Here is a 26,297-nt window from a genome sequence, read left to right as displayed (position 1 = left end):
TGTCAGTTAAATGCAACAGCATGACTCATTCTAAAAGTGGAAGATATCAGCTTCCATTAATTTTCTCTCCGAGTTTTAAAGATGCTGCAGGTCAATGGTGATTAAACCATTTAACTGATTTCGAAAGAATTACAATATGCGCGACTTATTTGAAGATTTAATAATCCCTTATTAAAGGATAACACAATTACAGTAATACTCACCAGACAGCAAAACAGATCTGTTATTGATCTGTTATATATTCTGTACTTTTTATGGCTGAATACTTTTTGGTAATTTATTAAAAAGCATTATTAATAAGCCCGTGATATGTAAATGAGAGAGTAGCAAAGAGTTTAGGGTGGTTCAGTCTGAGGTTGTACAGTCATGCTATATTGCAGAAAAATTTGTTTGACCAGATGTCAGGAATTTGATCGATTTGAGTATTTTAGAAGGGCCATTGAGCCTGCACAAAATCAACACAATCTTGTTTTAACCAACACTGCACTGTGCAAGAGGTACTGTGTTTGACATTACTGATCCATTTATTTTTTAAAGCTGTTTTATCTCACAGTAGAAAGTTAAACATTTGTTAATGTGGGAGGAAATTATGGAAGATAATCTTCCATAAGGATAAATCTGGGAGATAATTCTGTCAGATAGGCACTTATAAAAAAATCTAAACAACTGCAGGAAATCTTCCTTTATCTTCATGGGGGACATCTTCAACGTTTCAGACATCAATTGTCCTTTTTATTTTTGGCTAATGTTATAGAAAATTGTAAGAAGTGGTTATGCTTGGCAGACTGTTAAGTAATACCACAGAATCAATGTTTATAAGTAGCCTGCAGGCTTGGAAAAATTCTAATATAAAAATAAAATGGCCAAAAATATTGAGGTCCTTTTTGTAGGCCGAGGCCTTCCCAGAAAGAGTTTCAAAACATCTGTCTTTTGAGTATAGAACAAGTCATCAACACATAATTAATGGTGAAGGTTATGACAATAAGTCAATAATTCAATAAGTAAGCATGGCACAATGTCATATTTTGGCTATTATTTACATTAATGAAGAGGGGCCACCCAGCAGATAGAGGAAGAAATGCACTTAGACTACGGATCCCACACTGCTTAGCATACATTAGCTTATGAGGGTGACGGGGTGAGAAGGTTCTGCAATTAAACATAAGGTAATGTATTTCACATATGCCAGTGTGTGGCTGCGAAGTCAGAAAGCATTGGCATAGGATATTGGAGAGGCTACAACAGTGCATACCAGTGTTGTAGTGAGTCCGGACTCGAGACCACATATTGAATGTCTCGGTCTTGTCTCGGTGTCGGATACATTTGTACTCGGTATTGACTCGTCTCAGACAGTGAGGACTTGTAATTTCTTCTCAAGACCAGCCGAGACCAGTGGAGTAAAGAACTCATAATCAGCTTCCATTCAGTCAGCACATAAAACCACTTCACCAGGCCAAATATATACACTCCTTTCTTTAAACATTACCACAGTATGTTAAGGGCTTGTAAGTAAGCATTTCACTGTGCATGTGACAAATACTATTTTATTTATTTTATTTGTTGTTGAAGGATAAGCAGTCCGTAAACTAGGACATAATAAGCCAGTAGGTCCCAATCATAAGAATACAAAACACAACCATTAAGCATTTCCCAATCGAAATGTACAACTATTACTTCCCATTGCAAAAAGAAAATTCAGGTTTGGCACACAAAGTAACAAATGAGTTAAAGTTTAAAGTGGAACTGGCAGCTTGTTAACTACTTTGCACATTTGAAACAAACAGACAGTCATAATATCAGTCAAAAATATAAAATTGCCAGTTTACGCTACAAAACCAACTTTATTAGAGGTTTTAAAAATAGTTTATTTGACTCAACATTCCATGACGTACACCAGTGGTTCCCAAATGTTTTATAGTCACGTACACCTTCAAACATTCAACCTCCAGCTGCGGTCCTCCTCTAGCACCAGGGTCAGCTCACTCTCAAATGTTGTTTTTTGCCATCATTGTAATAAGCCTGCCACACACACACTATACGATACATTTATTAAACATAAGAATGAGTATGAGTTTTTGTCACAACCCTGCTCTAGGGAAGTGACAAAGAGCTCTTATAAGACCAGGGCACAAATAATAATATAATAATAATCAATATCTTTATTTAGCCATCTTACATATAAAACCTTATTTGTTTATCAAAAATTGTTATATATATATATACATATAAATTTTTACCTTTATTAAAAATCTGGCAGTGGCTTCTGATTAAATTTCATTTTCAAAGAACCGCCTGTTGCAATTTCGATGAGGCTCTCTTGTTCAGATATCGGACTGGAGGCAGGGTATGAAAGGGATAACAAATCCAGTTGTTTGTGTCGTCCGTTTCAGGAAAGTTCCTGCGTAATTGCACACCTAGCTCACTCAGGTGCTTCGCTAAATCACATTTGACATTGTCCGTAAGCTTGAGTTCAATTGCACACAAAAAAATCATACAATGATGTGAATACCTGTGTGTTGTCCTTGTTAATGCAGACTAAAAGAGCTCCAACTTCTCAATCATAGCCTCAATTTTGTCCTGCACATTGAATATAGTTGCGGAGAGTCCCCGTAATCCTAGATTCAGATGATTCAGGTGAGAAAAAAACATACCCCAGATAGGCCAGTCGTGTGAGAAGCCCGTCATCATGCAAGCGGTCAGACAAGTGAAAAGTATGGTCAGTAAAGAAAAATGTTTTTTAACGGGTCAATACTTTGCCCCTTGATGACCAGCGCACTTCTCTATGTTGTAAAAGCGTTACATGGTCGCTGCCCATATCATTGCATAACGCAGAAAATACACAAGAGTTCAGGGGCCTTGCTTTAACAAAGTTAACCATTTTCACTGTAGTGTCCAAAACGTCTTTCAAGCTGTCAGGCATTCCCTTGGCAGCAAGAGCCTCTCGGTGGATGCTGCAGTGTACCCAAGTGGTGTCGGGAGCAACTGCTTGCACGTGCGTCACCACTCCACTATATCTCCTTGTCATGGCTTTTGTGCCATCAGTACAGCCACAAACACATCTTGACCACCAAAGTTCATTTGATGTCACAAAGCTGTCCAGTACTTTAAAAATATCCTCTCATGTTGTCCTGGTTTCCAGTGGTTTGCAGAAGATAATGTCTTCCTTAACCTCTCTGCGCACGGAACCCAGTAGCGGGCTGAAATTCCACAACATACGGTGATCGCTACATAAATAGTCATATTAAACATTCATGAAAATACAAGTGTCTCACATGTATCGAAAGCCTAGAATCTTGCTAATCCAACTGCGTTGTCAGATTAAAAAAATGATTTACTGCGAAAGAATACGATGCGATAATCTGAGGATAGAGCCCCATAATTTTTTTAAATTTCAACCAGCACAGGCTAACAAAATCACAAACTGCATTAAAATAAATAGTTTACCTTTGACGATCTTCGTCTATTTGCAATCCCAATGCTCAATGTTACTCAATGAATGATCTTCTGTTTGATAAAATCCGTTTTTATAGCCTAACACAAAACATTTTGTGAACCGCTTGTGTCGTGAATTCCGTCTCATTCCATTTTTTGACGACACATTCGAGGGTAAATACCCGCCATTTCGCGGGACGTATTGACTGAAAGAAACAGATTTGAAGACAACAAGTATTGACATCACTGTGCACCAATGATATGACCACTGTTTCGTTGATTGACTGTATTTTAACCCAATGACCTCTGATCGTCTTGAAATCTAGCTGGGTAGATAGCCAATGAGCTGAGGTAAACGGCAATATGCAATGGTTATGTGTTGGAAGACCAACCCATGTAGTAAACTCCGGTGTAAAGAGAGACATTAGCTATTGAAGTTTTAGGAGCTACGCATATTACGCACTGCATTGTTTGGTAAACGCTCAGATTCAGCTGTTTATATATCAATCAGTATGGCGACTAAGTCAGGGAAAGCTAAATCGAAGTCTAGATATACAGGTGTACACACAATTTTAGAAGAAATTGATCGGAAAATTGAGACAGAGATTGTTGTAGGACGATTCATTTAGCAATTCCCAAGTGGAGGAATATTTTTGGAACGGAGAGGACATGTTTTGGACTAGTAAATTCTTCTCATGCTAATGCCCTTGTTTGAAGTTAATAATCTAAAATATTATTTGTGATTTTATTTTATTTTAGAAGCAATATATAAAAATGTAATGTGAATTATATGTGAGATGCGTGTGTCGTGACATGACTTCATTCATCTGATGACTGTTACTTATTTTATCAGCTAACTATGTTTAATTGATACTCGATTAAATTAATCATGTAACAATTAACTCATTAGGAATTTGGTGCACTACGGGAAAAGTTGTTTAATGAGTTGCCATCTCCCAAATTAACACAAGAATATATAGATATCATAACAGTCACTAATGAATCATTTCCTCATATCAGTCTCATTCTGAATGTCGTAGACTTTTTAAATCTGCACAAACCCGGGTCTCACTGATCATTCCCTACCACACATATTGATTTGATGATTTATTTACTAACACTAAATGATAACATAGGCTACACACACGTTATAGGTTAGTGATTGGAAAATTAATACGACAACAGCAAGTCCCTAGCGGACTAACACAATATGACACTTGTTACGCAAGATGGAGATTTAAAAAGAGAGAGAGAGAGAGAGAGAGAGAGAGAGAAAGAAAGAAAGGAAGAAAGAGAAGCAACACTTGGATACTTTTGTAAACTACGCCCTAAAACCTTGCCCCAAACTGTTGTTCCTTTGGGTAAGAAGTAATGTAACGATGTACTTAAGTGTTGAAGGTCTTCCTCGTGTATCTCTGTTGGGCCCTCTTCAGATGGCCTTGTCTTTCGTTCTCAGGTGTAAGTCTCTGATTGTCCACAAGAGGTCACAATGTCCTTCTTAGTTGTCTGTTTAATTGCACTCGTTCTGGAAGAGTGGTCTCCTTAGGACGGCTAATCCGCCTTGTCGTTGATCCCAGAGTGGTCATGAAAGCAGTGTAGGACACGATGATTTAAAGAGAATAATAAAGGTTATTTTGTCTTCTTCAACCTCGTGTTCAGCATGCTTATCGTAAAAAACATTCCACTACCACTGCATTGGTTGACATGACTGACCAGTGGCTCAATGCTATGGATACGTTTGTGGGTGTACTACTTTTAGATTTCAGTGTAGCATTTGATTTAGTGGATCATTAAATAATTTTGACAAAATTAATTCATTATGGTTTAAAGGAGGTAGCATTGAATTGGGTACAGTCATATCTAACTGACAGGAAACAGTCCACCTATATCAATGGTTAATTTTCTTCCCCTCGTGTGTTAAACTGTGGAATTCCACAGGGCAGCTGCCTTGGGCCACTTCTTTATTTAATATATACCAACGATCTTCCCTATGCCTTAGCTGAAACTAAAGCTACTATATTTGCAGATGATACTACAATTTATGCAGCAAGACAATCGGTTTAACAGGCACAGCAAGCTTTACAAGGAAATTTGGAGAATATCTGGGAGTGGGTTTGCCAAAACAAACTTGTTTTAAACATCAAGAAAACCAAAGTTATGTTGGTCTGTTCAACTAGGAAAAGGCCAAAACAGCATGGGATAAAATTAAGTATGAGAGGAGTACAAATTGAAGAAGTGGCAGAAACCAAACTATTGGGAGTGCAGCTAGACAACTGCTTATCATGGTCATCTCAAATAACTAATCCATGTAAAAAATATATATATATTAAAACAGCATGCATAATCAGAAGGATAGCTAAATATTTACCAGGAAAAATTATTCAGCAAATAACACAAGCATTAATTGAGAGTCAGGTGAACTACTGTTCTGTGGTCTGGGGAAATGCATCATTAATTGAAGTTAGGAGGCTGCAGAATGCACAGAGCAAAGCAGCAAGGATAGTTTTAAGGTGGAGCTATGGTTCTTCTGTTGCAGTCATGCGCAGTGTTCTTGGTTGGTCATCAATCGACAGGATAATTGAAAAAAAACATGCTTATTTTATTTCATAATATACATCATTTAAAATGGCCAAGTTCTATTCACAATGGTATTCAGTTGGTAAGAGACAGACATTCCGTAAATACTAGGAATAGATTGTCCACCATCTATGTGTTATCCAGACAGAAAAGAGAAATAGGCAAAATAACATTTAGATTTAGAGCCATAAAGAAATTGAATAAATTAACTGAGCAAACTAGAAACCTGTTTTAGTATGGTCAGGACGTGAGTTGGGGTGGGCAGTCTATGTTCCCTTTTCTATAATTTGGGATTTCTGTGTTTGGCCTGGTAGGGTTCTCAATCAGAGGCAGCTGTCAATCATTGTCCCTGATTGAGAACCATACTTAGGCAGCCTGGGTTCACTTTTGAGTTGTGGGTGATTATTTTCTGTGTCTGTGTGTTCCACACGGAACTGTTTCGGTTTTTGTTATTTCACGTGGTTATTTTGTATTTGTTCTATTAAAAGTATCATGAACACTTACCACGCTGCGCATTGGTCCTCCGATCCTTCCTACTCCTCCTCGTCAGAGGAGGAAGAAGACCGTTACAAAACCTTTCAATGTATAAATTTAAACATGATTTTAAAACAATTTAAATATAATACATAGAAATGTTGTGGGACTATAGTAGATGAAGAATCAATATTTCTTAGATTGAGTATTTATTGGGTCATTGTGTTAGTATATTATGTATGTTTGTAATCCCGAGGTAAAAAAATAATTTTTAAGCATTGAGACAATTGAGACATGGATTTTGTATGTGTGTCATTCAGAGGGTGAATAAGGCAAGTCAAAAGTTTGAAGTGCCTTTGAATGGGTTATGGTAGTCGGTGTTAGATGCACCGGTTTGTGTCGTGTCAAGAACTGCAAAGCTCCTGGGGTTTTCACGCTCAGTTTCCTGTGTGTATCAAGAATGGTCCACCACCCAAAGGACGTCCACTCAAACTTGACACAACTGTGGGAAGCACTGACGTCAACATGGGCCAGCATCCTTGTGGAATGCATTCAATACCGTAGATGGGGGGTGCAACTCAATATTATCTTCATGTTTGGTATACTCGGTGTAGATATACAGCACCATCAAATGTGTCAAAGGCTATGTTAATAAGTCTTTTGACAAAGACTGAGCAGGACATAATTCCACACAATTCTGAGGGGAAACTAGACTACCTGCATACCTGGAAACTAGACTGGCATTACAGGTTGGCTTTTCTCATGAGGAAACACATGGATAGACTGTTAATTATGAAAGGGAATATAGAGATCAGCTTGAACATGAAGATCAAAAAATCTGCAGTCATATAAAATTGATTAAATCCATTCAGTGTTTCTGTAGTGGTTTTCTGTAATGTTTCTGTAGTGGTAGTACCATCAATGTGTTATGCCTCGATAATAGATAACGGTACCATCCTACTGGGCACACACTGGTTGAATCAACGTTGTTTCCACATCATTGCAAAGAAATGACATTGAACTATTGTGGAATAGACGTAGAATTGATGTCTGTGCCCAGTGGGATCTGTTTGTTATTCGTCGATAAAGGGCCATGAACTCAAGGACTCAATTCAACTACTATGTGGTCTGGACAGCGCGAAAGACCTTAGACACGTGTAGATTAACTGAAAAAAATGTACACACATTCAACAGGAAAATAATATATTTTCAAATTGTGCCAAAGGCAGCCCTCTGCTACTACAGTGACTCTAGCCCTTAGTATTTGGTCATTTGACTTCTAATTCAGATCAACGTCTCAAGTTAAAAGTTCAAAGCCATTTGAATGACTCTGCAGAAAATAGTTGGTCCATTCAGTCACAGTTTCAAGGAAGCGTCCCTCTCTTTTTAATGCAAAATGCTACTTCCATCTATACCAGATACTTTTATTTTTAATTTAATTTCATTTTACATTTCAGTCTAAAATGTGGGCAACGTGTTAGAGCTGTGCTCCCATAGCGGAGCCAAGTGTTCTTTACACCTGCTGAATGTGAAATGTCCATGGTCCCAGATGACCCTTGAAGGTTTTTACCCCTACTGATCTGTCATGACCTCTATGGATAGTTTAAAAAAAAAACTATTTATTTCACCTTTATTCAACCAGGTGGGCTAGTTGAGAACAAGTTCTCATTTACAACTGCGACCTGGCCAAGATAAAGCATAGCAGTGTTGTCACGCCTTGGTCATTGTATTTTGTGTTTTCGTTATATATTTGGTCAGGCCAGGGTGTGACAGGGGTTTATGTTATTGTATTTCGTATTGGGGTTTGTAGTATTTGGGATCGCGGCTGATTAGGGGTGTTGTATAGGCTTGGCTGCCTGAGGCGGTTCTCAATCAGGAGTCAGGTGATTCTCGTTGCCTCTGATTGGGAACCGTATTTAGGTAGCCTAAGTTTCGCTTTGTATTTCGTGGGTGATTGTTCTTGTCTCTGTGTAGTGTTCACCAGATAGGCTGTAATAAGTTTCACGTTCCGTTTGTTGTTTTCGTATTTTGTATAGTTATTTCATGTATCGTCACTTTTCATTCATTAAAGACATGAGTAACCACCACGCTGCATTTCGGTCCGACTCTCTTTCAACAAACGAAGAACGCGTTACAGAATCACCCACCACATACGGACCGAGCGGCTTGGTAACAGGCAGGAAAAGCGAAAGGAGGACATTATGGACAGCAATGGCATGGAGTATACGACGTGGGAAGAAATCGACAGGTGGGCGGCCGACCCAGAGAGAGTGCAGGAGCCCGCATGGGATTCGCTAGAGCAGTGCGAAGAAGGCTATAGGCGAATGGAGTTGGAGAAACAGACACGGCGGCGCAGAGCGAAACCCGAGAGTCACCCCAAGAAATGTATTGGGGGGGGGCTCAGAGGGAGAGTGGCTGAGTCAGGAGATGGACCTGAGCCAACTCTCCTTGTTTATCGTGAGGAGCCAAGGAGGAGACCAGAACCAGAGCCGGTGTTAGAGGTGAGCGAAGCAGAGACTGTGAAGGAGTTAATGGGGAAAGTGGAGTGGAGAGTAAAGAGGGAGTTGCTAGCGTGGTGCTATAGATACCATATTCGTCCGACGGATCGTGTCGGGGATTTGATGGCACCTGAGTTAGCGCTCCATACTCGTCCTGAGGTGCGTGTTAGTCGGCTGGTGAAGTTGGTGCCAGCCTCACGCACCAGGCCTCCTGTGCACATCCCTAGCCTTGCACATCCTGTGCCACCTCCACACACCAGTCCTCCGGTAGAAGCTCCCCGCACCAGGCTTCCTGTGCGTGTCCTCGCTCCAATATCACCAGTGCCCGCACCACGCATCAGGCCTACAGTGCGCCTCGCCTCTCCTGCGTTGTCGGAGTCTCCCGCCTGTTCAGCACAGCCAGAGCCTTCCTTCCCTCCTGCGCTGTCGGAGTCTCCCGCCTGTTCAGCACAGCCAGAGCCTTCCTTCCCTCCTGCGCTGTCGGAGTCTCCCGCCTGTTTAGCGCAGCCAGAGCCTTTCTCCTCTCCTGCGCTGCCGGAGCCTCCTGCCTGCATGAACCAGCCTGAGCTGCCAGTCTGCAGGGAGCTGTCAGTCTGCATGAAGCAGCCAGAGCTGTCAGTCTGCAAAGAGCTGTCAGTCTGCAGGGAGCTGTCAGTCTGCAAGGAGCTGCCAGTCTGCAAGGTGCTGTCAGCCTGCATGGAGCAGTCAGAGCTGTCAGACTGCATGAAGCAGCCAGAGCTGTCAGTCTGCAAAGAGCTGCCAGTCTGCAAGGAGCTGCCAGTCTGCAGGGTGCTGTCAGCCTGCATGGAGCAGTCAGAGCTGTCAGTCTGCATGAAGCAGCCAGAGATGTCAGTCTGCAAGGAGCTGCCAGTCTGCAAGGAGCTGTCAGTCTGCAAGGAGCTGTCAGCCTGCATGGAGCAGTCAGAGCTGTCAGTCTGCAAGGAGCTGCCAGTCTGCAGGGAGCTGTCAGTCTGCAAGGAGCTGCCAGTCTGCAAGGAGCTGCCAGTCTGCAAGGAGCTGCCAGTCTGCAAGGAGCTGTCAGTCTGCAAGGAGCTGTCAGCCTGCATGGAGCAGTCAGAGCTGTCAGTCTGCAAGGAGCTGCCAGTCTGCAGGGTGCTGTCAGCCTGCATGGAGCAGTCAGAGCTGTCAGTCTGCATGAAGCAGCCAGAGCTGCCAGTCTGCAAGGAGCTGTCAGCCTGCATGGAGCAGTCAGAGCTGTCAGTCTGCATAGAGCAGCTAGATCCGCCAGTCAGCCATGATCTTCTAGATCTGCCAGTCAACCAGATTCTTCCAGATCAGCCTGTCAACCAGAATCTTCCAGATCTGCTAGTCAACCAGAATCTTCCAGATCTGCTAGTCAACCAGAATCTTCCAGATCTGCTAGTCAACCTGAATCTTCCAGATCCGCCAGCCAGCCAGGATCTACCGGAGCCTACTACCTACCTGAGCTTCATCTCAGTACTGGGCTTCCTCTCAGTACTGGGATTCCTCTCAGTACTGGGCTTCCCCTCTGTTCCGGGCTGCCCCTCAGTTCCGGGCTGCCCCTCAGTTCCGGGCTGCCCCTCAGTTCCGGGCTGCCCCTCAGTCCCGAGCTGCCCCTCAGTCCCGAGCTGCCTCAGTCCCGAGCTGCCCCTCAGTCCCGAGCTGCCCCTCAGTCCCGAGCTGCCCCTCAGTCCCGAGCTGCCCCTCAGTCCCGAGCTGTCCCTCAGTCCCGAGATGCCCCTCAGTCACGAGCTGCTCCTCAGTTCTGTGGGGTTCTGGGTGAGGACTATTAGGCCATGGTCGGCGGCGAGGGTGGATTATCCCAGGACGCGAAGGGGAGGAACTAGGACATTAATGAAGTGGGGTCCACGTCCCGAGCCGGAGCCGCCACCAAGGACAGACGCCCACCCGGACCCTCCCTATGGTTTTGAGGTGCGTCCGGGAGTCCGCACCTTGATTAGGGGTGTTGTATAGGCTTGGCTGCCTGAGGCGGTTCTCAATCAGGAGTCAGGTGATTCTCGTTGCCTCTGATTGGGAACCGTATTTAGGTAGCCTAAGTTTCGCTTTGTATTTCGTGGGTGATTGTTCTTGTCTCTGTGTAGTGTTCACCAGATAGGCTGTAATAAGTTTCACGTTCCGTTTGTTGTTTTCGTATTTTGTATAGTTATTTCATGTATCGTCACTTTTCATTCATTAAAGACATGAGTAACCACCACGCTGCATTTCGGTCCGACTCTCTTTCAACAAACGAAGAACGCCGTTACAAGTGTGAACAGACAGCAACACAGAGTTACACATGGAGTAAACAATAAACAAATCAATAACACAGTAGAAAACAAAACAAAAAACAAAAAAAGGAGTCTATATACATTGTGTGCAAAAGGCATGAGGAGCGAATAATTACAATTTTAGCAGATTAACACTGGAGTGATAAATGATCAGATGGTCATGTGCAGGTAGAGATACTGATGTGCAAAAGAGCAGAAAAGTAAATAAATAAAAACAGTATGGGGATGAGGTAGGTAAATTGGGTGGGCTATTTACTGATGGACTATGTACAGCTGCAGCGATCGGTTAGCTGCTCAGATAGCAGATGTTTAAAGTTGGTGAGGGAGATAAAAGTCTCCAACTTCAACGATTTTTGCAATTCGTTCCAGTCACAGGCAGCAGAGAACTGGAAGGAAAGGCGGCCAAATGAGGTGTTGGCTTTAGGGATGATCAGTGAGATACACCTGCTGGAGCGCGTGCTACGGGTGGGTGTTGCCATCATGACCAGTGAACTGAGATAAGGCGGAGCTTTACCTAGCATGGACTTGTAGGTGAGCCCATGAGGGTCACTGTTGACTGAGCCAGGGAGTAGGACATTTAACATCATTGTGCATTTCCACTATGAGCAGAACATCAGTCTATGAGTACAGTACAGTACAGTGCTTTCATTTCTGCAATTTCGGCATGGCATTTTCTGACATATACAGTACCTGAATATTATTATATATTATTGCAGCTTGGAGTGAGACAATCTGAACATAGCTACTGTATTATTGGTTATGGTATCAAATAAAAAATCCACAAAAAAGTTTAGAGAAATATAGAAATGTTGATACAGAAATGAAATGCTTTTTTCTGATATTACAAATCCTTTCGACTTGTGGAGTTCACTAAAGCAGCTCCCTTAGGCTGGTGGCCCAGATAGAAGGATGAGCAAAATCAGCGTAAAGGTGTGAGCAGCTTTTCAGCAACAACTTAAAACATGAACTCCAAGAGGCAGCTTGAATTTGATTGGATATGTAAGGCACTCTGTCTTGGAGTTTGTCCTTGAGAGTCGATATAAGGATCTGTCATTAAAACCACAAACACTCGGCACTGATTGATCTGAATACCAATGTCGATTCTTCCCCATACTGTAAATACCAATACATTCACATAATGTGAATGAATGTGTTTCTAAATTGTAGATAAAAGCTCCAAGGCTTTGTGAATGTTAAATATTCACACGCATCTTCAAGGAGTTTAACAGTATCGGTGTGTACTGTGCTTTTATCATTCAAATGCCTTCTGTTTCATAGCTTGGCCATTAATGGGATTAGCTCACCTCACACTATTGGCCTTCCAATATGTCCAAGCCATCCTTTTATTTCACAGGCAATAGTCTATCATTCTTTGAATGCTCTGCAGCACTTGATTATTGCCTCTCATGCTTTTTTCAATATGAAATATCATTATGGCTCTAAACGAGGCTGTTGCAATATAAATACCCATGAGGTATAGAATTCCTTATAAGGTACATAACAAAAAGAGGAATATCAGCAAGATGCAGCAGTAAACATCCTCCTCAGGGAAATAGTAAACAGGCCTATATTCCCCTTTAATGTAATGGGAAATTCACCTACAGGATCCTGTTGAGGATGATCCCCTGTAAAACTGAAATAATGGTAAATGGGTCAAATAATGCTGAGTGCTTGACTCTTGTTCTGTGGGATCTGAAACCAATGTATATTACAGTATGTGTGGTTGTGTATCTAAGCTTAAGTGATGTAGCATGTCGCTTTTTATGCCTTCAACATTCACAGATTTATACAAACCACACACCAATACATGCACATGCATAAGCTGCGACTAACTGCAATACAACATTATCATTGTTTTGAAGGCTTAACCTTTTGGCAGTTTAATATAACATTAACACTGATACCGCCGTATAATTCTCTTGGCATTTAAAACACTGGGTTCCATGTTTCCTCTTCTGCTTGGTTGTATTCTCTCTGATGTTGCTGTTTGTTCCTTCTATACTGAACAAAAATATACACACAACATGCAACAATTTCAAAGACTTAACTGAGTTACAGTTCAAATAAGGAAATCAGTCAATTTAAATAAATTCATTAGGCCCTAATCTATGGATTTCACATGACCTGCAAATCAGATATGCATCTTTTGGTCACAGATATCTTAAATAAAAAGGTAGGCACATGGATCAGAAAACCAGTATCTGGTTTACCAGTCAGTATCTGGTGTGAGCACCATTTGCCTCATGCAGCACGACACATCTCCATCGCATAGAGTTGATCAGGTTGTTGATTGTGGCCTGTGAATGTTGTCCCACTCCTCTTCAATGGCTGTGCGAATTTGATGGATACTGGCCGGACCTGGAACACGCTGTCATGCGTGTCGATCCAGAGCATCCCAAACCTGCTCAATGGGTGGCATGTCTGGTATGCAGGCCATGGAAGAACTGGGACATGTTCAGCTTCCAGGAATTGTGTACAGATCCTTGCGACATGGAACTGTGCATTATCATGCTAAAACAAATTGCCATGGATAAATGCAATTATGTTTGTTGGCCGTAGCTTATGCTTGCCCATACCATAACCCCACCGCCACTCTGTTCACAACGTTTACATCAGCAAACCGCTCGCCTACACAATGCCATACACACGGTCAGCAGTTGTGAGGCCAGTTGGACTTACTGCCAAAATCACTAAAATGATGTTGGAGGCGGCTTATGGTAGATAATTTAACATTACATTCTCTGGCAACAGCTCTGGTGGACAATCCTACAGTCTGAATGCCAATTGCACGCGCCCTCAAAACTTGAGACATCTGTGGCATTGTGTTGTGTGACAAAACTGCACATTCTAGATTGGCCTTTCATTGTCCCCAGCACCAGGTGCACCTGTGTAAGGATCATGCTGTTTAATCAGCTTCTTCATATGCCACACCGGTCAGGTGGATGGATTGTTTTGGAAAAGGAGAAATGTATGTAACAAATTTGAGTACAATGAATTGCGTTTATATTTATGTTTTGTGTATTTTGTCTCAGAGAATATTTCCAGCAAATAATATTCCGTTATTTTTTAAGTTGATTTTAAAACGTCTTCATGCTGCACTGTGCAAGAAAGGTAAAGAAATCCCTTGACAAGAGACTCAAAGGAATGATTCAAAGTGGCACATGGATTTAAATCCATCCAATCAAGCAAGGTTTGCCAACTTTAGTGCTTTGAAGATGGCATTTTGTTGGTTGAAGTTAGTATTATGGGGAGCAATATCTCTAACAAACAGGATAGCTGTTGTTCATGGGCACTTTCTCTGTACTATCTAGTACAGATTGATTCACACCTAGGTGTAACAGATAACCGGTGGTGCTCCTGTGCATTTTCCCAAGTAATCTTTTCAAAGATCATTTGAGGAAAGTTACTATTTTTACAGTGGTCTAATATGAGAGATGCCACTTCTTAGATTATTGTTGTCGCTCAACTTGGACTGTATTTTAACTTTAAGTGTGTGTCCCCGTAGAGCCTTAAGACTAAAAGGCTGAGTAAAATAGCATATTTGTATGCTACTGTAGACCTCTAAAATATATTTTTAATTGCAACAACATAGTAGCCCAATTATTTCATAAAATAAAATAAAATATTAGTGGCAATGATTGAATTACAATGGGCTCACAAAGATGAAATATTGGTTTTCGTCCTCTTAATTTGCCATGATTTCAGAGCACAATGACGGCAGATAAGTCCAACTGCTTAACATATATACTGATAATGTTCCAAAACCTGAAATTATGGTCCAAAACAAGTAATAATGGTTCCAAAACATGTAATATGGTTCAAAAACACGTAATGTGGTTCCAAAACACAGCTTTTGTCTTGTCAGAACAGGTTTGTGTTCTCAATTAGCTTCAACAATAGTAAACCAATTAGCAAACATAGCTATTTCTGATTCCTAAGAGCATCCGGGGAGGGAAATACGCTGCAAGGTTATAAATCCATCTCGCAGACACTGCTGTACCAATCAAGACTCTGCAGGCAAATAGATTACAATTACTCAAGTGTAATGGCCCATAAATCACAAACTAAGGGCTGTTGGGAAAACCTGCAGGTTGCATAGTTGGATGACATCATATCTCAATTTCAACTGCAATAAAATGAAAATGACAAACACAATGCTTCCAAAATAACTTTAGTTACCATCAATACTATCAACACTCTAGGGGTCCATTAACGCCCTCCATCATAACAATGGTTGTGACACTTTCATCAATGAAATCATAGCCTGTATCAGAATTCTCTAAAATCCAAGACAAAATCTACAGTCAATTTCGATTTAGACTCCAATGGTTACATGGAATATCGATCTTTGTCAGCTTAAATGAAATCCATTCAGGCAACCAGAAGAAACGCCCATATTAAAACTCCATCAACCTGATGGATAGGCTATTAATGTTCTGAGAGGGCAGCCACTAATGCATAATAAAAAATAAGATTTGACGTTAACCTAGAATGCAACACAGTTCTTCTTCTATGTGGAGAAATGAAGCAAATGTAAAGATAACACAATCTTGCTAATCTTATTCATGCTGTAACATACAGCAGCTGTAGCTAATTCTGAGGCAGTGGTTAGGCTAGTACTTAAATTGGATTCAAAAACAGTATGTTAAGATATCAGGAAATAGTGTTCTGATACAACCAACATTAGATTAGCCTATCATGCTTCATTATTTCATTATCACTCACAGTAAGAACTCTCTCACTCTACACACAATAAAACATAAAGTACTTCAGACATTGTCACAACCAGCAACAATTGATGTTACCAAACGAGATTGATATTCCATTTAGGGAATTGAGTTTTGGTATCCACTCAAAACCCTGTAGCAATAACAAAACTCTGAATCCCTAGAGATGAAAATGTTCAGAAGGAGGAATAAAAAAGAAAATAAAAAAAGAAAGCTTATCCTTACAAAGGTTTACGAGCAAAGTGCCATGCTCGTGCATCATTCATAGCCTAGGTCCCAGGGTCTCATGAGGGCTCATGAAGTTTGCTGCAGTGTATGCCAGCCTGAGAGATGTTTTCTTACAAGGGGGGTGAGTTGAGACTCCAGTGATATTAGACTTCATGGAAAATATATGAGATGTTGTGGTTTGTGCTGAATACTGTGTGAAACAGACTATATGGGCTTTGTAATGACCCTAGTTTGATACAGTCAACTGAAACTCACATGAAATGCCACAGCTATCAACCACAGGTTTAATCATGTAAACTTTAAACTGAAACATGTACTTAGCAGATGAACTCTCTGCACAAGGCTTAAACAGTAACCAATTGACATGTCCTGAAGAGGTGTACGTTAAGTGCACACTAATTAGCAGTGTTCATCATACGAAAAGCACCCCGCTCTCTGAAAGCATATTAATATGCTGATTTTGAGACACCGATTCATGAATTACCCTATAATACAATAATAACATAGTCATTTATATATTTTATTTTCAGGATCTGTGGCCCATGGGGGAATCAAACAAATTACTCTGGCACAGCAATCACAATCCACCGCCAACTTAGCCATTGAAAGAACTCAATATAGAATAGAAAAACAAGTCAATAGTTAAACAATTACCATTTTGTTAACACAAATATTTTTTAAACCCTTTTTGTTAACCCTCTCTTACATCAATTCAGCCAGGTTTTTAATTGGAGAAATAATCAATAATAATAGGTCTTACCTTCATAAATTGCTTTAAATCCTTGTGCACTCACAGCAAAATCTGTTGTGAACCAAAGGGCCATTATTGACCCTGTGCTCACAATAGGTGACGGCAACATGAAGCCAGATAACCTGCAAAGAGAGAAATGTTACATTACATTTAGTAATTGTTATCAAATAATTAAGTACTTTGCATTATTGTTAGTGGTCTCAGATTTGTACTGTGGTCATGTCGCAAATGTGAACTGTTTTCATAGAAAGACAGCTTTCAGAAAATGAAACAAAATGCTTTACACTCAGCAGAAAAGGCAATGACATCAGGCACACAATAACAGGGAACAAGAACAGAAGGACCATAGCATTGCTAGACCGGTTCAAGGACCCTTTAGCAAAGACCCAGCCTTCACTGGGATCAAACACAAGCACATTCTGATGAGATCGTGTCACAGAAACAGTGTAGAAATAAATCCAACTGATTTTCCCTGGACGCTTACATCTCTAGTGTCCACATTCAATTATAGATAAAGCTTCACAAAATGTGTATAGCTGCGTGTGGGGCACTCACAACTTTTTATTTCCTAGAGCCAGTACAGACTGGTCAGATTCTACTTCCAAAATGGCCGTCCGTTACTTGTTGTACCGACCCGTTAATGCACATGCCAAGATAATTAGGCTGCCAAAAATAAGTCGAGTGAAAGTAGCTAATGTTGCTATTTTAGCTAATGTAGCTAACTTCTAACAATCCAAAAAGTGTTACTGAACAGAGTACCGATCAAATACATAATATTTTCTCGATAATAAGACATTATTGTTGATTTGTGACAATAAGATTTAGGTACAAACACCTAGTAACCTACTTCAATAGTATGGGGTCAAACAAGCTAAATTTACATTTGAGTAATTTAGCAAACACTCTTATCCAGAGCGATTTACAGGAGCGATTAGGATTAAGTACCTTGTTCAATAATACTTTTCTCAGAGTCAGCTCGGGAATATGAACCAACCACCTGTTACTAGCCCAACACGCTTAACCACTAGGCTACCTGCCACCCTAGTTTGCCTATAATCTTCGTTCAACCCATCAAGCTAAGAGTTGTAAAGTCTGTAAAAATATGTTAGTACAGCCCTAATCCATCACGTCTATCCAAGAATCATTTCACAGAAGGAGGCTTTTAATCCTTTCTCAATGACAACCATTCTCAAGGCTGATATGAATCATACTGGTCAATGGAATTAAACACTTACCATAGATATTTCCTAGCTACCAATGGCATCCCTCTACTTCTCGTGTAGCATGTTCCCAGAATGTTAATTGCAGTTCTTGTTTCCACTAGAGTATATACTCTGTCATGCCTTTTTTTATATATACTACCATTCAAAAGTTTGGAGTCACTTAGAAATGTACTTGTTTTTGAAAGAAAAGCAATTTTTTGGTCCATTAAAATCATATCAAATTGATCCGAAATACAGTGTAGACATTGTTAATGTTGTAAATGACTATTGTAGCTGGAAATGGCTGATTTTTATGGAATGTCTACATAGGCGTACGGAGGCCCATTATCAGCAACCATCACTCCTGTGTTCCAATGGCACGTTGTGTTAGCTAATCCAAGTTTATCATTTTAAAGGCTAATTGATCATTAGTAAACCCTATCGCAATTATGTTGGCACAGCTGAAAACTGTTGTGCTGATTAAGGAAGCAATAAAACTGGCCTCCTTTAGACTAGTTGAGGATCTGGAGCATCAGCATTTGTGAGTTCGATTACAGGCTCAAAATACTTTTACCCGCAAAACACCAGTCTCAGCATCAACAAGCAACCCCAAACCTTTGAACGGTAGTGTATATTCTTTTTTTTACCGATTTTCTCCCCAATTGGTAGTTACAGTTTTGTCCCATCACTGCAACTCCCGTACGGACTCGGGAGAGGCGAAGGTCGAGAGCCATGCATTCTCCAAAACACAACACTGCCAAGTCACACTGATTCTTGACACACTGCTCGCTTAACCCAGAATCCAGACACACCGTCCAACTGGCAACCGTGCATGTGCCTGGCTCACCATACAAGTCGCTAGAGCGTGATGGGACAAGGACATCCCAGCCAGGAAACCCTCCCCTAACCCTGATGACGCTGGGCCAATTGTGCGCCGCCTCATGGGTCTCCTGGGCGCAGCCGGCTGCGAGACAGCCCGGGATCGAACCCGTATTTGTAGTGATGCCTTGTAGTGCCTTAAACCTCTGTGCCACATGGAAGATGCCTGGCAAGTCTTTGATGAAGAATTAATTTTCCCATATTGTTATGTCCAGTGATGTTCCCTCTTATACTTGTTCTGCCATTTCGTGTTTATCTCATTTAAAACTTGAGCAGCTTATGAATCTTTAATTCTGTGTTGGTACTGGAGACAACAACTTCACCCCCCCCCCCCAGCCTCCCCCAACGGTAATGTTTACCACTAATGGTTCCCTCACCTGTGAGACATACTTTATGTTTTCCACAGCTACTAAAAATGTCATAGCCTCTGTTAGCTCACCAATGGCTGTCCACACACAGGCTATTACCGGGTAAAATAGATTGACAGGTAATATGACTCAATCTCTTAAATGCCACACTATTTAATATATGCTACATGAGCCACCCAGTCTTCATTACCCAGTCTCTAATCCAAACAATCAAACTAATTCAGACACAGGCATCCGCGCCAGAAACATGTTTCAAACTTTGCTTGTGGAGCACGACAGTTAGGTAGCCTAGCAGTTAACAGCATTGGGCCAGTAACCAAAAGGTTGCTGGTTTAAATCCCTGAGCTGACAAGGTGAAAAATCTGTTGATGTGTTCTTGATTGAGCAAGGCACTTAACCCTTGTCGCTCCATATTAGAGCGTCTGCTAAATGACTAAAATATCAAATGAGTACGGAAGACCAACAATGTGTTAAACGGTTTACACTGAGGATGATCGTGTGGACATCTGAGATGTCCTTGTGAAAACCTCTGACAATAACATTGGTTTCAGGCCTTTGTTAACTTATCTAGGTATACTCTACAGAAAATGCCTGTGTATTCTGTCAACTATACGCGTATGTCCTTATTTAAATATTGACAACACTATTTGTTCAAATGAAGGGATACCACCCTAAACAGCTTCAACTCACTGCAACACCATCTATGCACCCTTCATTCAATTAGAATAGGCTCCTTATCCTTGCTTGACATTGAATGATTGTTTTGGTTAACTTTCAGTTCCTCTTGGCGAATCACTTGAAAAGTTGTCTAAGAGTCAAAATGCATGAAATAAGTGGTTTCTCCGTCACCTCAAAGGCGAGACCCTTGAGTAAATGCAGCACTTGTTCACAGATGAAAACTCCTGATTAGCAGCTGCACTGACAACAGATCTGAAAAGAGAATTCTTATTGACGCTGCCATGGCCACATCACCATACTTTGGAAGCACACAATTAATTAGATGGTAATTGTTGTTATATGGATAATCTTTGAATAAGCACACCGGAACTGAGGACTAAGAGGACATATTCAGGACATTCTCTTTAGTTTGTCAATCAGTCTTAACGGAGAAGGGGAGTAGCGAAAAAATCTGAGTAATGATAACAGCAAGAATAATGCCAGGGTCTGGTCACAGAGATTGTGTTAGGGGTTAGTGGTCCACCATCACTCCATTTCAAATGGAGCAGTGGCAGATTGAAAACATTGTTTTCTTAGAATCAACAGACTGTTGGATCACGGCTTAACAGAACATTTCTGCAAGTAGAGACAGTTACGGGGTTGAAGCACTTAGATGCATGTTGTCAGCTTTCGCTCTTGGGTAATACAACCTCCTCATCAAGTACAAAGAACCAAGTACAATAACTATGGTACATTGCTAACATTCACAAATGGTTAACGAACCTAAACTTGTGTCAACGGAGTTCTTAGAGCCTGGATGCTGTATAGCATGGTCAACGGATGTGTATACCATTGTTGGCCAATACCATTGTACCTACAGTTGGATAGATTGAGTTATTAATTACAAACAGCGCTATGGCCTGATTTGCCAGTTCATCATTTAAAAATGAACTTGGGCATCTAAATAATCCATTTAGGACTTTTGGAGTGGATGTATTTTGGCAGTTTGCAAACAGATGCCAGATTGGTGCTGAAAGGCTATAGTGTCACTGAGCTCTCGTGCCAGTCAGATTATTTTATTAGAGTCCACAACAGAGCTAGTCCTGTGTAGCTCAGTTGGTAGAGCATGGTGATTGCAACGCCAGGGTTGTGGGTTTGATTCCTGCGGGGGACCACTATGAAAAGAAAGTATGAAAATGTTTGCTCTGGATGAGAGCTTCTGCTAAATGATGTTAATGTAAGCTGTGAAGCTGCTACTCTAAGGGGGTCAGTACAGTGTGCATTAGCTCAGAGAGAACATGGGACTTGGCTCCATTTGAAATGACTGAGCAGGCCTTTCTCTTCACTGACAGAAGATTCATTCACCTTTAAGACTTCTATCGATCCCTTTAATTATAATTTCTAAAGTATTTTCAGAAGTATAGCAATAGATTCTTCACAGATTATCTAACGTCCTCGTTTGATAATTAATTAATTAATTAAGTTAAAACCTATACTTAAGTTTACAGGCTTACACATAGTTAGTTCTGGGTTTATACATCCTCTCTACTGATCACTGTGGCCATGCATCTCTAATGGAAAAAAGGTACAGAAGTCCAAAGATCATACATCCTCGCTCTTGTCTCGTTAGGCTCAGATTCTTGAGCTGAATAATAAAATAAACGTGGAGTAACTAAGTGATCAGTTAGTCATGCACACAACTGTGTCCGATTACTTCAAACTTTCTTAGAACTCCCTCCCTTTTAAAGTGGCTTGATCTGGAGCTTGATTGCAATGTATCTCAATGGACTCCGTGCAAAAGAACAACGCATTGTGTGGAATAAAGTCAGGCATTTTACCTTTATATTCTGTGATGGGGGTTCCTAGAAATGAGAGCTGCATGCATAATTGCACTGGTGAACACTGATTATTAGGTTATGATAGCTGAACTCTGAATGTCTGTCTTACAAGTCTTCAGTGGTGTATTTGAAGTGAATGGTGAGGCCTTTTCAAGGTATGCACTTTTGTATTTCCAGTGTTTGCCATGTTATTATCATGCTGTATAAATTTTTTGTTGTGTTTTAATGAAATCACTCTGATTGATGTGTTGATGAAGAATCACATATGTAGATTTATAAGAGACTTGCCATTAAATATTTCAAAACCATTGACCAATAACCTCTTGAATTCACCAGGAATTCTCTTGCCACCCACACGTCTATTCAAAAAGGACCTTCATCAGGGAATTAAAGAGAGAAAGTTCACTGAGACTAATGTCGTCAGAAAGACAAGTCTCATAATGAAAAAAAGACTCTGATTATCAAGTGCCATTAAATATTTCAAAACCATTGACCAATAACCTCTTGAATTCACCAGGAATTCTCTTGCCACCCACACATCTATTCAAAAAGGACCTTCGTCAGGGAATTAAAGAGAGAAAGTTCACTGAGACTAATGCCGTCAGAAAGACAAGTCTCATAATGAAAGAAATACTCTGATTATCAAGTGTCTGAGAAATCAGTTCCGCTTAGGCTTTGCCGTTCGACTCTTTAAATTCCTCAAAGCATTCTTTAAAGTCAATTTGTCTCGAGTGTAATACCTCTGTGGGGGCCACAAAGAAGTAGCTACAATGTCAAGCCTTTTGTTTCAGTTCAAGGTAAGGAAAGCAGTACAGTTCCCTCGACCCTACTCATATTGCCAGGTATCACTTCAAGAGTGTTCCATAAGGGCAGCTTCGCCTTGCAAAGAATATCCTTGGCTCTCTTAGAAGAGGTTTAGTTTTCTGGCTTTGGGAAGCTCTAGACTGAACAATAACAGTCATAGAAATAAGTATATTGCGATTTCATATTGCGAAGATTCAAGTTGCAGGAATTCTCAGTACTGGGTTATTCTGTTTTCTTATTCACATGGTATTATAGAACTGTTCTCTTAATCTTTCTGCAGCCTGGTATGTGAATAGAGGCATCTTAGTAGTCCACAATGTATTCACACCTCAGTCACAGACACATCGATTTTTTTGTTCGAGTATTTTTATTAATTTTATTTCAAAATTCAGATTTTGAGATGAACCCGGAGAAAAAGCTTAGTTGACAGAGACAGCTACTGTGGATTCAGAACTTAATCTAACAGGGAAATCAACAACTTTACATCATTAAACATAATCATCAGCCAGGCAAAAGTCATTCATAAAAGTACAATGAAATCTAAGTAATTTCCTTCTGTGTTTCGAAACCCTCAAACGGTATTATATTAGCTGCAAGGTGTATTACATCAGCTGCAAGGTGCATTACATCAGCTGCAATGTGTATTACATCAGCTGCAAGGTGTATTACATCAGCTGCAAGGGGTATTACATCCGCTGCAAGGGGTATTACATCAGCTGCAAGGTGTATTACATCAGCTGCAAGGTGTATTACATCAGCTGCAAGGTGTATTACATTAGCTGCAAGGGGTATTACATCAGCTGCAAGGTGTATTACATCAGCTGCAAGGGGTATTACATCAGCTGCAAGGGGTATTACATCAGCTTCAAGGTGCATTACATCAGCTGCAAGGTATATTACATCACCTGCAAGGGGTATTACATCAGCTGCAAGGTGCATTACATCAGCTGCAAGGTATATTACATCAGCTGCAAGGTATATTACATCAGCTGCAAGGTGTATTACATCAGCTCCAAGGGGTATTACATCAGCTGCAAGGTGCATTACATCAGCTGCAAGGTGTATTACATCAGCTGCAAGGTGTATTACATCAGCTGCAAGGGGAATTACATCAGCTGCAAGGTGTATTACATCAGCTGCAAGGTGCATTACATCAGCTGCAAGGTATATTACATCAGCTGCAAGGTGTATTACATCAGCTGCAAGGTGTATTACATCAGCTGCAAGGTGCATTACATCAGCTGCAAGGGGTATTACATCAGCTGCAAGGTGTATTACATTAGCTGCAAGGTGTATTACATCAGCTGCAAGGGGTATTACATCAGCTGCAAGGTGTATTACATCAGCTGCAAGGTGTATTACATCAGCTGCCAGGTGTATTACATCAGCTGCAAGGGGTATTACATCAGCTGCAAGGTGTATTACATCAGCTGCAAGGGGTATTACATCAGCTGCAAGGTGTATTACATCAGCTGCAAGGGGTATTACATCAGCTGCAAGGTCTATTACTTCAGCTGCCAGGTGTATTACATCAGCTGCAAGGGGTATTTCATCAGCTGCAAGGTGTATTACATCAGCTGCAAGGGGTATTACATCAGCTGCAAGGGGTATTACATCAGCTGCAAGGGGTATTACATCAGCTACAAGGTGTATTACATCAGCTGCAAGGTGTATTACATCAGCTGCAAGGTGTATTACATCAGCTGCAAGGGGTATTACATCAGCTACAAGGTGTATTACATCAGCTGCAAGGTGTATTACATCAGCTGCAAGGTGTATTACATCAGCTGCAAGGGGCATTACATCAGCTGCAAGGTGCATTACATCAGCTGCAAGGTGTATTACATCAGCTGCAAGGTGTATGGAAACAACAATAGACAAAACAATCAATAACTACGTTTGAATGCAATTAATATATGTTTTGCCACACAATGGACTCACAAGTGTCTTAGAAATACACCCCAATATACAGAATAGTGAATCATGAAATGGACACCAGCTGTACACTCTTAGAAAAAAGGGTTCCAAAAGGGTTCTTTGGATATCCCCATATAGGAGAAGCTTTTTGGTTCCAGGTTCCCTTTTTTTTTGGTTCCCTTTTTGATTCAACATAGAACCCAAAAGGGTTCTAGCTGCAACCAAAAAATAACCCTTTAATGTTCTAGATAACACTTTTTTTCTAAGAGTGTACCATTTTTGTCATCCTGCAAAAAGATGAGCATGCCATTAGAGCCCACCAATGGTGTAGTCAACATATATTGGTATATCTATCACATGGCTCAGCAAGCCTCTCCTTTACTCACAGTACAAGCGCATCAATCATAGGAGTCAAACACAAAATCTGTTCTCTGTTACAGAATTCAATTCCCTGACAGTACTCTCTACACCCCCCAGCACTGATACACTGTTATTTGGGTTGTTAACTGGATTCGTTCTGACATTCTGGATTTCTTGTTTCTCGTTTTTTATTATTATTTGTGTACTTGTTTGAAAAATTTCCTGCACTGTTAGAAGCATTTCACTGCACCCGCTATAACATATGCTAAACTGTGTACGCGACCAATAAACTTGGATTTGATCCATGACTTCTGATACATACCAATACAAAGGAATGATAGTGTGATACAGATGTAGGATCTTAATTTGATCACTCTGTTGTTGCAGAAAACTTAGTAGTGTATTCAAGGTTTAAAAAGGCTTTGTAATTTCAACCCCTACAAAATGTCCATTGGTTATAACCCACACAATATTTCACATGACCTGTTGCTGCAAGAGTCTTTTCCTGCTGTGAGAAACTGTTCAAAATATGATCCAACATCTGTATCTTGGATGATTGTTTCTCAATGATGAGAATGACTAATAGCAAGAACTTCAGCATATTGAGAAATAGTCTTAAAATGTTGCAGGAAAGTGGTGTGTGTTTGTGGCAATACTTTCTGCATAGTACACATTATAGGATCAAATAACCAAACAAGGAAAAACGCTAAGATACAAAAACAGGTGACTAAATACAAAGCTGTCTGCCTGCCTGCCTGCCTGTCTGTCTGTCTGTCTGTCTGTCTGTCTGTCGGTCGGTCTGTCGGTCTGTATAAACTACTGCTCCAAGCTATTTTCATAAAAATCTAAAGTAGGGCAAGAGAATATTCACATGATGCCACCCACTCACGCACAACCTGAAAAATACAATAAATAAAATAGTCTCTGTGGGGATGAAATGCATTATTTGACAAACCATTATTAAAAACAATATTGTATTCTGTACTAATAGAGCACTGTTCTTCAGTTGTCTGTCAATCCAAAAAGTCACTAATGCCATGACGTGGGGAATAGTAGTGTCCATAGGAAGAGTTGAAATGTGATTTATCTTTTCTTGCTCACAAACACTAGGCCTGGCCAGAGCCTCTTGGTAAACACGAACACTGAATGCATACATTAGTGATATGTCTGAAATGCACATGGAATTATTTAAATTGGCATGATGTATAATGGCCTACCTTTTATTGAAAAGATAGTCGACTGACCGCAAAGGCAGAAGACTAGGCATCCGATTCATATCGGAGTTGTGCCTAGTCTTCACTAGTTACCCACACCC

General features: G+C 40.7%; 1 protein-coding gene across 1 annotated transcript in view; it reads right to left on the bottom strand.

The window, feature by feature from the left end:
- The window catches only part of LOC109870209 (CUB and sushi domain-containing protein 1), a 291,027-nt gene that overhangs the window by 224,198 nt on the left and 40,532 nt on the right, over positions 1-26,297 (bottom strand). The window contains exon 3 of the mRNA XM_031804842.1: positions 16,967-17,079. Within this exon, the coding sequence (XP_031660702.1) occupies positions 16,967-17,079 (113 nt within the window). The remainder of the gene's footprint in view (positions 1-16,966; positions 17,080-26,297) is intronic.

The sequence above is a fragment of the Oncorhynchus kisutch genome, linkage group LG25 (genome assembly GCF_002021735.2).
Source record: "Oncorhynchus kisutch isolate 150728-3 linkage group LG25, Okis_V2, whole genome shotgun sequence".
Classification (NCBI taxonomy): Eukaryota; Metazoa; Chordata; class Actinopteri; order Salmoniformes; family Salmonidae; genus Oncorhynchus; species Oncorhynchus kisutch.
The sequence above is the reverse complement of the archived record's forward strand: the minus strand, read 5'-3'. Positions and strand labels throughout refer to the sequence as shown.